Source organism: Lonchura striata, chromosome 7 (genome assembly GCF_050655825.1).
Source record: "Lonchura striata isolate lonStrDom1 chromosome 7, ASM5065582v1, whole genome shotgun sequence".
NCBI lineage: Eukaryota > Metazoa > Chordata > Aves > Passeriformes > Estrildidae > Lonchura > Lonchura striata.
This window is the reverse complement of record NC_140709.1, coordinates 33046337-33059331: the sequence shown is the minus strand read 5'-3', so window position 1 is coordinate 33059331 and position 12995 is coordinate 33046337. Positions and strand designations below refer to the sequence as shown.

General features: G+C 46.8%; 1 protein-coding gene across 1 annotated transcript in view; it reads left to right on the top strand.

Moving 5' to 3' along the window:
- Positions 1 to 684: 684 nt before the first annotated feature.
- SLX9 (SLX9 ribosome biogenesis factor) overlaps positions 685 to 12995 on the top strand; it is a 39738-nt gene continuing 27427 nt past the window's right edge. The window contains exons 1-2 of the mRNA XM_021532585.3: positions 685 to 839; positions 2001 to 2109. Coding sequence (XP_021388260.3) covers positions 729 to 839; positions 2001 to 2109 — 220 coding nt within the window. The 5' untranslated portion in view covers positions 685 to 728. The remainder of the gene's footprint in view (positions 840 to 2000; positions 2110 to 12995) is intronic.

Here is a 12995-nt window from a genome sequence, read left to right as displayed (position 1 = left end):
TCAATAAAATGAGTTTAGTTCTATCATTTCCATTTCCTATCAAGAGGAAATGTAACACGCCGTTGTTACAGAGGGGTGTAAAAGCGTAGCAGAGTGTCTGGGTTTAACCTAGGCACGCTGAGCACCCACGGGCTGCTCACGGGAACCACCTCGGGCAGGCTGCAATTGCCCACAAGGCGATTATTGTCAACGCAGGCGAACCCAATGGGAAGAAATGACGATGCCTGACTCAATTTAGAAGGCTGAATGATTTATTTATTATAACTCTGCTAAAATACAACAATGTACTATATAAAGGAAGATGCAAAAACTACATAGTACTTTCTCTTAACTCTGTATCTCTAACACAACTCGTGTTGTGAGGGTCCACAGGTGGATTGGCCACCAGGCTCAAACAATCCTCATAAGAATCCAATCAAGCAATCACCCCAGGCAAACAATTCTCCAAACACATTCCACATGGGAAAGACAAGGAGCATAAATAGAAATTGTTTTCTCTTTCATTTCTCTCTGAGAAATGAAAATCCTGAGAGGGAGAGAAACGTGCTCGCCACAGGCGATTATCCGCAGGCCGCCGCGGAGCGAGCAGCCGGGGCGGGCTGGCGCGGGCGGCCGGAGCTCCGCCCGTGGAAGGGAGGAAGGCGGATTGCCCGGGGCGCCGGGCGCGGTGAGGGCGCAGCCGGAAGGCGCCGCCCGGCCCGGCCCGGCCCTTTCCGCCCCGCCGCGCCATGGTGGGCAAGGCGCCGCGCCCGCGGCTGCACCGCGCCGCTCCCCGGCCCGCCCGGGCCCCGCCGCCGCCCGGGCCCGCCGCGGGCGGATGGAGCGCGGCGGCCGGGAAGGTACCGGGGCGGGGACCCGCGGGGCGGGGGCTGCCAGCGGCCGCTCCTCCGCCTTCCCCCCGCGGCAATGCCGCTCCGCGCACAGCCCAGCCCCGCTCCGGCTCTGTCCCGGCTGCGCGGGTGTCCGCGGGCAGCTCCGCGCCTGGCCGTGGTGCTGCGCTGGCCGCCCTGTGGAAGCGCTCCGTGGGAGCGTGTGGCGGGGAGGTGGAGCGGGGCCGGGCGCTGCTCCCGCAGCAGTGCCCGCCTGTCGTTCAGCGGCAGCGCCGCCGGGCCCGGGCTTCAGTGCCCCGGCAGCTCCCCGGTGTCCCGGCGCCGCTGCCGTGCCGCGCCTTGCGTGCGGCAGTGGGCATTGCCACCAGGGGAGCCTTGCAGTGCGCGCCTTCAGTTTTAGGTTAGGGCAGATGGAGAGGAGCTGTTTATACAGAATTATTTGGGATCTTCTGTTTTCCCCTGCTGTGTTTTGAATACACGGTTCAGGTGCCACCCCCTCAACACCTGTAAATATTGAGGGGGTGGCAACATACCCCCTCAAGTAAATGTTAGGCAAATCTTTTTTTATATGCCTGAGCTTTCCTTGTGATGAGGGAGGAACTGCCTGTGCTGAATACAGCTGGGTTTGTCCCACTGTGAAGTTATGTATTGGTAGATACCGTTGGGTAAAGTAATAAGTTCTAATCCAACCAAACTAGCTACTGCAGATCTTGCGTGCTTAAAGTGTGATGCTGAAGATTTGGTGAGTTGCTAGTAGTTAACTGAATCTGCTTCATGTCCATTGATTAAGGTTTTAATCCCTTAATCTTCTCAATTGTTGCTTATCTGTATTGTTTGGTACCTGTAATAAATCTAAGGATGCTGTTCAAAGCTCTCCTGGGAGTGAATGCACTTGAGTGAGGCAAGGTTGAGTTGAGGCAGGAATCTTTTAGGAACAGAACAGTCCAAAATGAGACTTTGTGCAACTTCCTTCTGTGTGGAAGAGCTGGGGGGGTAGGTGGGCAGAGCAGGTCAGTAGGGTGCCTTTGTGCCCTTGCCTGCTTAAGAGACATACCTGCTCACTGCCACTGTTCCTGTCTGGATGGTGCTGGGTTCAATTTTAATTTTTTTAAACAAGTGTTGCCTAGTAGTGTATGTACTGATTCCTGCTTTATGTTTCTTTTGCATAAGGACTGGGACTTGTCATCTTCTGGTGTATTTTCTGGGCTGAAAATTGACCCTGATACCTTAGTAAAGAAGCTTGACTTGGACTCCAGAAGCGTCGTTTCCTCCAGAGCAGGTTTGTTGTATTTTGAATAAGTATTGCTTTGGGTTGTAAGCAAAGACACTGGGAACTGTATTTGAAGTGGCTTTTAATGGCTATCCCAGGAAGCTCAGGGAGCTACCATGCAAAAGTTGCTTCCTGTGTTCCTCTGAAGGCTCTTAGAGGAGGTTTGTTTTTGTATGGGCTTCTGCATGGGTGTGCTTAGTGATCCCCAGGTGAGGGACTGGCTTCAGGCAATCTGTGGGATATCCTGGTGCAGTCAAAGACTGCCAGGGCTCAGAGCAGAGCCAGGGTTTTAACCTGGTCTCTGGGCTTGCTCTGTGGCTGCTTTTGCCTCACCAGCAGCTAACAGCTAACTAACCCTCAGCAGAGCATTGTTACTGTAATGAGATAAAAGGCTTCACCTGGAACAGCTGTTTTGCTGTGTCAGAGCCAAAGGGCTGCAGTCCTGTAGGGAACCAATCCAGTGCTGTGCTGGGACTTGAGGGCTGTTTCCTGTGGTTGCAAGTAAGAGGGGACACATCTCTACAGTTTTTGTCCTCATAGTTTTCCTCAATTTGTAAGTGAGCAGCTGCCATTGGTAACCTGCTAACTTTGTCAGCAGGTTTTCCTTGTGTACCAGCGGTGCTTCATTCACAGCAGCCTGACTGCAGCAAATCTTCTCCTGTCCTTTGCTGTTGTAGGGTCTGTGGCTCAAGGATTCCCAGGCAGGAGAATCTTTACTCATAGGGAGTATGGAAAGTGAGAGACGGAAAAGGGACGACGTGATAGAGCTCTTTGATTCCAGTCCCACAACAAGGAGATGCTCTCTTTGCTCACTGTGAGACAGAGCTTTGTATGTGAAAGCAGTTTTCATTTCTAAATGTCTGCAAGGTCTCAATAAATTTCTCTGAAACCTGAATCCCAAGCCTCCCACAAGCTGTATGTAAATGTTTAAAAAATCCCAGAAGGAGCAAACTACCAGACGGAGCCTGGTAGCACAGCAAGCTGTCTTGATGCAGAAAAGGCATGTGACTCCCAAATACCTTCTTTGCAAACTAAATAATACATTTTGTTCATTTGGATAAATACTACAGTGGCTTTATTTTCCTGTCCATGGCTATAAACAAATCAAACACACACCGGCAAGTGGTTTCCTGAGCTGCCCATCAGTGACATTTGGGCAGTGCAGAGTGAGGAAGTGGGGAGGTTGTGTGAGGGCACATTTGCCTGCTCCCTGCACAGAAACCTTGGCAAAACATATTGTTCTTGAAACACTGGGCTCATTGTTGGTAACTCCTGGGAAAAGGACACGTACGCATCTCTTTTGTGCATGTGCACGTTGCCATCTCTTTAATTAAATCAGACACATGTTGGGGGCTGGCAGCCTGCAGTCCCAGCCTTTCATGGCAGGCTACATGTCTGGGTTATAAATAGAGCCGTGCTGCTGGTCCCTGTGCAGTGCTGATGATGCAGATGTGCAGTGCCTGGCTGCCTCTCTCGGGGCTGTGTGCTGCCTTCCTGCACACAGCCGTGCTGACCCCGCTGCTTGGCGCTCTCACACGCTTTCCAGATGATCAGCTAAAAATAACTGCTCATTTGGGGGCTCCAAACTGCAATTCAACCAGGCAAAAAGGGATTTGATTGTTTTTTTACGTCTTCCCAAGCTGTTGTGCCCTTTCTTGTTGCACTCTGGAGCCACGTAGAGGTTTTTCGTTATGGAAATCAGTTAATTTTTTTTATGTTAATTCAGTGAACTGTAACTAGGCTGTGCATACAATGGCAGACACTGTAGAGTTAGAAAAGAGGTTCTAGGCAGACGTGCTTTGTCTCCTGGCATCTCTGGTCAGCTCAGAGCCTGTTCTGCAGGAAGTTCAACTTGACTCTAACCCTCCCTTCACCTCTTCCTCCCTTTCCCCCTCAGCCTAGTGCACAGGGCAGGAGGGTAGGATTCTCCTACACGTTGCTATTTTAAGATTTAATAACAAGACAAAAGCATGCTTCCCTCCCACTTGCTTTTCAAGCTCTGAGAAGGTCAAGTTGGCAGACTGTAGGTGGGCTCACTATCTCCTGTGCTTTTCCCAGCTAGAGAAGATTCTTTTTTCTGCCAAGGCTGCTGTGTGGCAGTTAGGAAAACAGGTATTTGTCCTATGTGTACGTATATCTCACATTACCCAAGATTTATTCACGTTGTCCAAGAATGCTAGTATCTATGTTTTGTGTTTAGATCTGGCCTTAAGCTGTGAATCCTTCCAAATAAAACCCAGTCTGAGGAAGATCCTGGAGTTGGGTTAGATTTTAGAGGATGACAGCTTGGAGCTCAACAGTGGTCAAAAAAGCCAATTGGATGTTGGGAAGCAGGAAGAAAAGAGGCTGTAGAGAGCTTTTTTATGCTCTACATAAACCCATGGTGTAGGCAGCTCTTTGATGCTATGTGTACCATCACAAGGACTAACTAACCAGCAGCAGAGCATGGGTGCTTTAATGGGATAAAAGGCTTCACCTAGAGCAGTTGTTTTGCTGTGTCAGAGCCAAAGGGCTGCAGTCCTTTAGGAAACAAATCCACTGCTGTGCTGGGACTTGAGGGCTGTTGCCTGTGGTTGCCAACAAGAGGGGACACCTCTCTCTATGTTTTTATCCTCATAGTTTTCCTCGATTTGTAGGTGAGAACTTTTGCTGCTTTTTTGGCTGTGGTGATTTTGAGGGAGCAGGGAGTAACATAATGCTTAGATTGGAAAGTCCAGAGTCTCTAGCAGGGTTATCCCAGTTAACAGGAGTGCTTGTGTGGGCTGAAAGGAATGAGGCCCCTTTTTATGGGAGGATAAACTGGTGGTGTTGGTTCTTGTTGGCTGAAAGCCTGGTTTTTTGGGGGATTTCTGAGGGTTGTTGGTACATCTGGTTGAGGCAGGTTGCCCTGTGGAGGTATCTGCTACTCATGGTAGCAGTGTGTTGCTTCCTTTAGGTGCAAGGCTGATTCAGTGTGCTTGTGATTAGTGTGAGGTACCAGCACAGGCTGTTCTGGCATCAGTAATCCTTGTGGCAGGAGAAGGAGAGGGTGGAACTGTAATGAAAAATGTCACCAAAATGGAATTCATTGTAGGTGAGCCTTGTGTTATGTGATATAAAAAGCCAGTGGTCTAAAAAGGAAAGTATTTTAATATGGTAGCTCTAAGCTGTGTCGTGCTGTGAAGAAGACCTGCTGCAACTGCTTTCCCCTGCTCTGCTTTTTGTCTTTATGCGTTAGCTCAGTTTAACACCAGCTTCCAGATGATTTCCACGTGTGTGTAGGTAACAGAAGCCGGTGCCATCCCTGGGAATGCTGGAGTTCAGTCCCCGAGTTGCTCTGTGCTCAGTGATTGCTTCCTGTCAGTGTAGTTTACTTAGCCACTGACGTAATGTAAACCAAAGGCTTTGCCGTAATCTAATCCACGCAGGGACCTCTGTGACTCCAGTGAGAGGATAAATCTCATTGGGGTGAGCCTCTGTAGCGTGGGAATTAAATGTTTCCTACCAAGTCAGAAATAATGGCCTGTCATATCGGGGTTGCTGCTGCTCATTTTTTCTTGTTTTCTTTAGTATTCCTTCATCAGTGTTTGCTCCCTGAAGCAAGGGCCTATTCAAGCTTGGCTCCGGCTGAGCAGTTGCCTGTTAATGTCTCTTTTTTTGGAGTGGATGATGAACCGGTTGTGGAATGATATGAACAACTGGATTGGTAGCTTCCTGCTTTATTTTCAGCTACTCCAGAAGAGAACGGTGACAGGCTGTGTTGAGAAAACAAAAGTGCAACAACAGCAAGTTGATAATTGTCTGCAAAACCTGGTGCAAAATCATCCTGATTTCTGAGTTGGACATAAAGAAAGACTTCTCAATTTACAATGAGAGTGATGAGACCCTGACACAGGATGCCCAGAGAAGCTGTGGCTGCCCCATCCCTGGAAGTGTTCAAGGCCAGGTTGGATGGGGCTTGGAGCAACCTGGGATAATGACAGATGAAAGATGGGGTTTAAGTAGATGCTGTCTGCAGGTTTCTTCCAACCCAGGCCACCCTGTGAATCTGTGATTGTATATCAGGGTGTGAAGCATAGAGTGAGGTAGGTCATGAACCTGAGCAGAGGTTGTGCTCTGTAGTCCAGGACTGTCTTGCAGCATGGGAGCCACTGTCACTGGCACACAGGGATGTAGAAGAGGGAAATAACTGAGCATCTGACAAAGAATTCCTTTTCCTCCTTAAGAAATGTGAAGATAGGAGATGATAAAATTAGACTAAATATGAATTCACTGACAGCAGTGCATTTGTGGGATTTGCAGGCTGTGTACAGCCTTGCTTTCTTCCTTTCTGAGGGTTTCTCTGCATTTCTTTTGGTACCAAGCCTCTGTTTGCAGAGTCACTGACAGATGCCTTCTGGTTTGCATTTCAGCTTCTGCTCTGGAGTTCCAGGTCTGCTGGGTCTGTCACCTTATCTGCTTCTGCTTGGGCTCTGCACCCACTTGTCCAATTCTGTTCTCCTTTTGTAGCCTCCAAGAGAAACAGAAAAGCTGTGGTTGGTTGGTCCTGCATTAGCTTCATGCAATAAGATTTCCTGTCCAGTTTTGGGGTTTTTTTATGGATGTTGTACCAGAATGTTACAGAGTCCCTGTAAGACTCCTCCTCTGACAGCATTGCTGTTCCTGCAGTGTCTAGGCTTGTGGTTACTCCTGCAGTGGATCCACACCAGTGTGGAAAAATTGCAGCCATGACCAGGCCCCCATTATTCTTCTAGAGCTCTTGACAGGATGCCAATCTTTGTGTCCTATAGTTTATTCCTGTCTGTCAATTGGATTTCTGCATGTTTATTGCCTTTAAATATTAAGGTTCCTCCTCTTTTGTCCTCATCCCTCATCACCTTTCCTGTTTTGATAATTTTTTTTTCCTGGCATACTCGGGGGTTTAACAATTGAAGAATTAAAAAAATAAAAATCCTTTTTTAATTAAGGCATCTGTTCTGAATATTAGTTCTAAACCTCTGCTGCTTTTTCTTAATGCATGCTTGGGGAATTCTGAAATCTGCTTGTGTTGGTCATTCACATCTCTGGTGTGGAAAGCTGCTGGATCCTCAAAATTCTGCTGCTGTTGCTTTTCTTCAGCTTTTCATTCTGTGCTGGCAGTTGTCAGGCATGTCTTGTGTTTGTTTTGTGCAGAACGCCTTCCTCAAGCTGTTCCCCACAGTAACACTGCTCAGATGGGATAGGAGGGTGTAAACGGGCTGTTCCTCACGCTGAGGATGGCAGGGAGCGGCTGCAGCACCTCCAACGTGCTGCTGAAATCTCCCCGGGAAATGCCTGTGTGCTGTGCTAGACCCAAGTGACGAGGTGTTCCTCCTCCATCTGTCTTTGTTATTAGCTGCCCAAGCTTTGGGCTGGGTGAATTTGGGGAGTGGTGAAATGCTGTCCCTGATGCTGTCAGTGATGCCCTTGGTGGTGTAGCACCGAAACCATTTTAATACCTTTGAAAATATCTGCTGGGTGTTTGGGTGCTGCCCTGCAAGGAGCAGCTGTTTGAGTGGTGTTTGAGCTGGGAATTCTTGCTTTAGCTCCCCCATCTCTCCACCCCATGCCTTCTGCAGTGTGCCTGTGTCCTTTGTGTCACCTGCACAGGTCCAGGATGTGTCTCGGGACTGAATGTGCAGGTCTCAGATCAAAGGGGAAACTTCCTTGCACAAGCTGGTGCTGCTCCTGACATGGTGTGTGAAAGTGTTTGAACAAAATTTGCAATGCAAGAAAAAAGTTCCCGGTGAAGAGAAAATGCTGTGAGGGGATTGAATTCTTTACCTCTCCTCCAGGCCCAAGGTTGACCACCCTGGTAGCTTGATAAAGTGACAGATGGCAGTTTTTACTTTATCTGGGTAAATTGCTTTAGATAGCAAATTACTGTACATTCCTTCTGCCTTGCTGTTCAGCTGAAATTTATTTGGGTTTTTTTTGACAGCATGATTAGGACCTGCTTTTATCTTGACAATGACAGATCACCTTTTAAGGGCGGATTTGGTGTCTGAGGGTTTTGTAAGAGGCTGTTAGAAAACTGCACTGTGTTTGGGAGGAGCTGAGATAGTGGTTTGTTGGCTGGGAAGCCTCTCCAGTGAGGTCAGATGACCTCAGTCTGCAGGACACCTCAAACAGATTGTGTAGTTCCCATCAATTTGTCTCAAAGCCAGAAGGTTTCTCTGTTCCTTTGGTCCAAAGATTAAAGTCAGTGGGACCTTACTTCAGCAGTCAGATTGAGCAAGTTCTCTATCAGCGGTGAACAGCTGTGGGGTTTGGTTCAAATGGAGAACAGACCTGCTGTGGTCTCTGGGGACTGTGGAGTGGGGATCCTACTGCTAAAGACACTGGAGACTTAAATAATAATTTTTAAAAAAAGGTTAAAATCCATGGTGCTTAATGTCGCTTTAACAATTTGTCTGTGCAGTGTGGTGCTGGCTGTGAGAATAGCTGTGGGAAGCTCCACTTTAATTAAAGTAAATGCAATTAATTGAGAAGCAGTAAATGAGCGTCTGAAGCTTGCACTGTTTTCAGTGCTTTTACTTCCCTTCTGCAAATAGAGCCTTTCCATGTTGTGAGTGCCTTCTGCCAGATCACAGGAATCAGTTGTGTTAATATTTATGGAACCAATTAACTTTTTTGTTTTCTTTCCCTCCCTCTAGCTGGGACTAAGTCTCTGTTCTTAAAATTAACATTAAAAAACCAAAAGGCTCCAATTAGCTCGTGGTTGAGCACTACACAAACATAAACATTTTCCAGAGAGCCCAAACCTTCCAAAATGTTCTGCAGCCTGCTCCAGGGGAGGAGGCTGTCAGTGGGAAGAGCTTGAAATGAGTCCTAGCAGTTTGAAGGATGTGTCAGATTGCTCTAGTTTCTTAATTCTGCTTGGTTCCTTGGCTGTGCCTGCTGTGTAATGCTCACCAGTAGCACTGGTGGAAGGTACATGCCTGCCCTGGAGCAGCCTTTCCATGCTGCTGGATGGATGGAGAGGAGGATATGGCTCAGTGAGGGATTGGAGACTTCTTTGGAGAAGCTCCTGAGGTGCTGCTCTGTGGTTTTGCAAAGCCTTCTTCCAGACTTTGTAAAAGCTGGGTGCTCAAACATGATCTTTTTGGGTCAAACTTATTAGTGCCTTGTGCCACTGAAGGGCTTGCTGAATTTGAGGCCAGGGTGACCCCTTGCCTTCCTGGCCAGGAGTGGTGGGGCATGGCCATTGCATTCATGCCATGTCTTGCTCTGTGTGATCACGATTCCTGCAGCTCTAGAAAGATACTCCTCTAGTCTGGTACTCTCCTGTGAAACGAATTTAAAATGGTTGGACATCCTTACACAAAAATAGATCAGCGCTGCTTAGGAGAGCACTGCAGCTGTGGTGTTACAAAAGAGGGTTATGAACTGAAATCCTTGTATTTGCTGTACTAATGGTTAAACTTTAACATAATTAAGTTATAGAATTATAAATTGTACAAAGAGAGAGGTGGAATGGTTCTGTACTGGTGCCAGAGGGGCCTCCCAGCACAAGTTCCAGTAATGCAAGCCTCTCATGGGGTGTGAGAGGGATGGCTCAACGCTGTAGGAATTGAGAAAGCAAATCTGAAGGAGTGAGGTAGGACTTGTGGAAAGGGCAGGTTGATAGCTCTGGAAGTCAAAGCTATTTCCTTGTCACCAGCCAGGTATGGTGTTGTGTCAAACTGTCAAGTGTCTCTCTGAAATATGTGTCCTGGGAGTTTAATAAACACTCTTCTTAGAAAATTGGTGAAGGGTAGGGTGGCATGAGAGGTTTCCTTCTGGGTTGCCTCTTCTAACTTGTCTTGATATGTTTCTGAGGTGCAGGAATAAGTGAGCCTTCTCCTTACCCCTTTGGGAAATGCCTATGTGAAAAGCTGCTTCTCTTTTTTTTACTTCTTTGCTATATAAATCACATTTCTGATTTACTGAGAGATAAATCTCTGCCCTGCTAATGTGGGTCTTACTGAGTTGCAGGCTCTGTTACAGGGAGATCTCAAAAGTTCATGTCTGTCTTTTAGACCCAATGGGGTGTATAGTGTTTTTCTATTCCATGTGAGTTATCCTTTTTTCTGGTCTTTGTGAGCAATTTATGGACCAAGGTTTTCTTTGTGCTTGGGTGGAAATGCATGTGTCAGCTGAAGATCTGTTTTTCCCCTTCAGCACTTCAGAGTGGCACTGCTGATGCTCATATAACATCTAATTTGGTCTTAGGTTTTTAGTCAAGTGGCTTGTAAAAAGGGGTTTGTTTATTTTTTTTTTTAAGAAGCTTTTAACACAGTAAATCTCAATATACATTGAGCTAAATGTGGGAAACACAGCTATGCAAGGATTAAATGCAGTGGGTACTGGTATATTCTGGGTTGTTTGAAATGATAATTTGGACAGATTTAGATTGAACTAGCAGTGCCGCAAATGTTCCATAAGGCAAACCACAGAAAGTTCTGGAGAAAATCCTGCTGCAGAAAAACATGCTATCCAAGCAGTTCTTCAAAAATGCAGGGACTGTGAGCTGGAAGGCACGTTCTGTTAGTGATAACCAGCTCTGATTAAATGGGGTGTTTCAGAGAGTCCCAGGCAGGAAATTTGAGGGAAAATGGGGCATACAAACTTGTTTCCTGACCCACTTGTGCCGTGTTCTTGGTTGCTTGGAGAACAAACAGCAAATCAAGAGATTTGGGCTTCTACGATCGTGGATGTTCGTGCCTGGTGTGGCTGTGCACATACATGTTCTGGGCTGACTTCTGTTGCATTTCCTAGTTCCATGGCTTTTTAACTTTGCTTTTCCTGATGTCTCTTTTCCTCTCCAAGGTTATTTGTAAATTCAGGTCACTGAGTGTTCTTATGTAACGGGAATGGGCTTCTTTAGCATGGAGAGGACATTCCCAGCTGCAGTGGGTACAGGCTGTGTCTGTACACGCAGCAGTTATTTCACAATGTGGTTTGAATTGAAATAACCTGGTGTGCCTGTTGACAGGAAGACATCGGAAGGCTTTTCTACACTGCAGGAATTCTGTTGTCAGAAATCACAGTTTTAAATTGCTTTGTTCAGTGACACTTCTATATTTTGCTCAGCAGAGCCTCTGGCTATTGCTTTTGGTTCATGCCAGTGATTGCAGGGCTGGGCTTAGGTGTGTTCCTCTGCACCTGCAGGTGTGTTTGTTGTTTTAGTGTCTGTACCTGAGTGGATTTTTATTTATGGAACTAGCATACAGATGTCTAGATACTGTTTATGTGGGGTTATTATAACTTGTTCGTGTATTTTCTTCCTCCAAAATAGAGGGCGTTGGCCTGTTTACCTGTATTAGGTATATGTGGCAGAGTTTTGGTAGCAGGACAGAAGCCAGAGCTGTCACATTCTGAGCACAGCTGGGTCCAAAAAGCTGAAGTGTGCCCAGTGCAGCCACAGCTGAGCCTGTCAGGCACAGTGGTGCTGTCTCTGGGAAAACATATAATTAAGAAGGAGTAGGAAAAAAGTGAGAGAGCCCTATAAGGATCAGGGACAGAAAAGGAGGAAAGGAGGTGCTCCAGTCACCAGGACCCCAGTGGGTGAGTGTGAGGAGGAGGGAGCAGCAGAGAGTGACTGTAATGCTATTGCCTGGCCCCGTGCACTGCTCAAGGGAGTCAGGAATGAAGAAGTCAGAATGAAGAAGTGGAGCTGAGAAGAGGGTTGGGTGGGGGGAAGGTGTTTCAGTGTTTGCTTTTCATTATCTGATTCTACTTTAATTGCAATACATTACATTAATTTTCCCCGAGTCAAGTCTTGTTTTGCCTGTGATGGTAATTGCTGAGTGATCTCCCTGTTGTTTACCTCAACCTACAAAGTTCTCATCTTATTTTTCTCCCCTGTTCTTTTGATGAGGGAGGGAGCAGCTGGATGGGCAGCTGGCCAGGGTCAGCACATGGCATTACAGTAGCTCAGTAAAAACTGAGATGAAACTCAGTACCAGGTAGAACTGTCCCTGTGGTTGCTCCTCTGGCCTCCTTACCGTGCTTTTCAACTGAATGTTTTCTGAGAGTTGTGCAGATGCAGGGACACTCTTGCATGACAGCTTAGCTCCTTTTAGTTGAGGTCACAGGTGTTGGAGCAAATCACTTTACCACATCTGTGTACCAAGGTACACAGGCCTTTGTGTCCTGCAGGTCTGAATTAGGAACTGCTCCCCTCCCTCTATACAGGCAAGGAGAGGGAGCAGAACAGGACACAGCCCTAAACTCCAGTCTGAAAACAGGGAAGTACAGAACAGATCTTGAGTCCATCTAGGTGTTTCTTCTGTCTGTCTCTGTGTAGGAGGTTCTGCTCCAGCTGTGTGTGCATTGCTGACAGCTTCGTAGCACAAGAGGACAGAACCCTGTTCTGCCTTCCCTGTGGCAGAACAGAACAGATCTCTTTTGAGAGCTGAGAGTGTTCTTTTTCGGATGTTAGATGTGCTCATTAGAGGGCAGCAGAATAGCTCTTCCTTTTTCTAGGTCAGGTCTATATTTTTGATTATTTTTCATCTCTGCAGGGCATAGAACAAAATTTTCCAGTTCCTACTTCAGTTTTTCCTGGTGCATTAAGTGTACAAAAAAACAGTGCTCATATGAAAACCTTAGCCTGTATAAAGAAATAGGGAATATTTTTAGTAAAAGTTGCTTCTTTGAAGCTTAGGGAGAGTTGCAGGCTCATATGAGAGAGACCTTCTCTAAGATTAAACCACAAATGGTCGGCACAGTATGTGGAAAAACAGCCAAAAGAATATTTCACAGCTAACTTGTTTTTTTCTCAGCCTAATTCTTATTTGACCTGTATGTCCATATGCATCTATGGATTTGTTTGCTGCACTCCAGCTGCTGCTGCCACCTTTTTCTGCTTGAAGAAAATATTAAAGAACCAGCCTTGCTTCATCCAAAAGTAA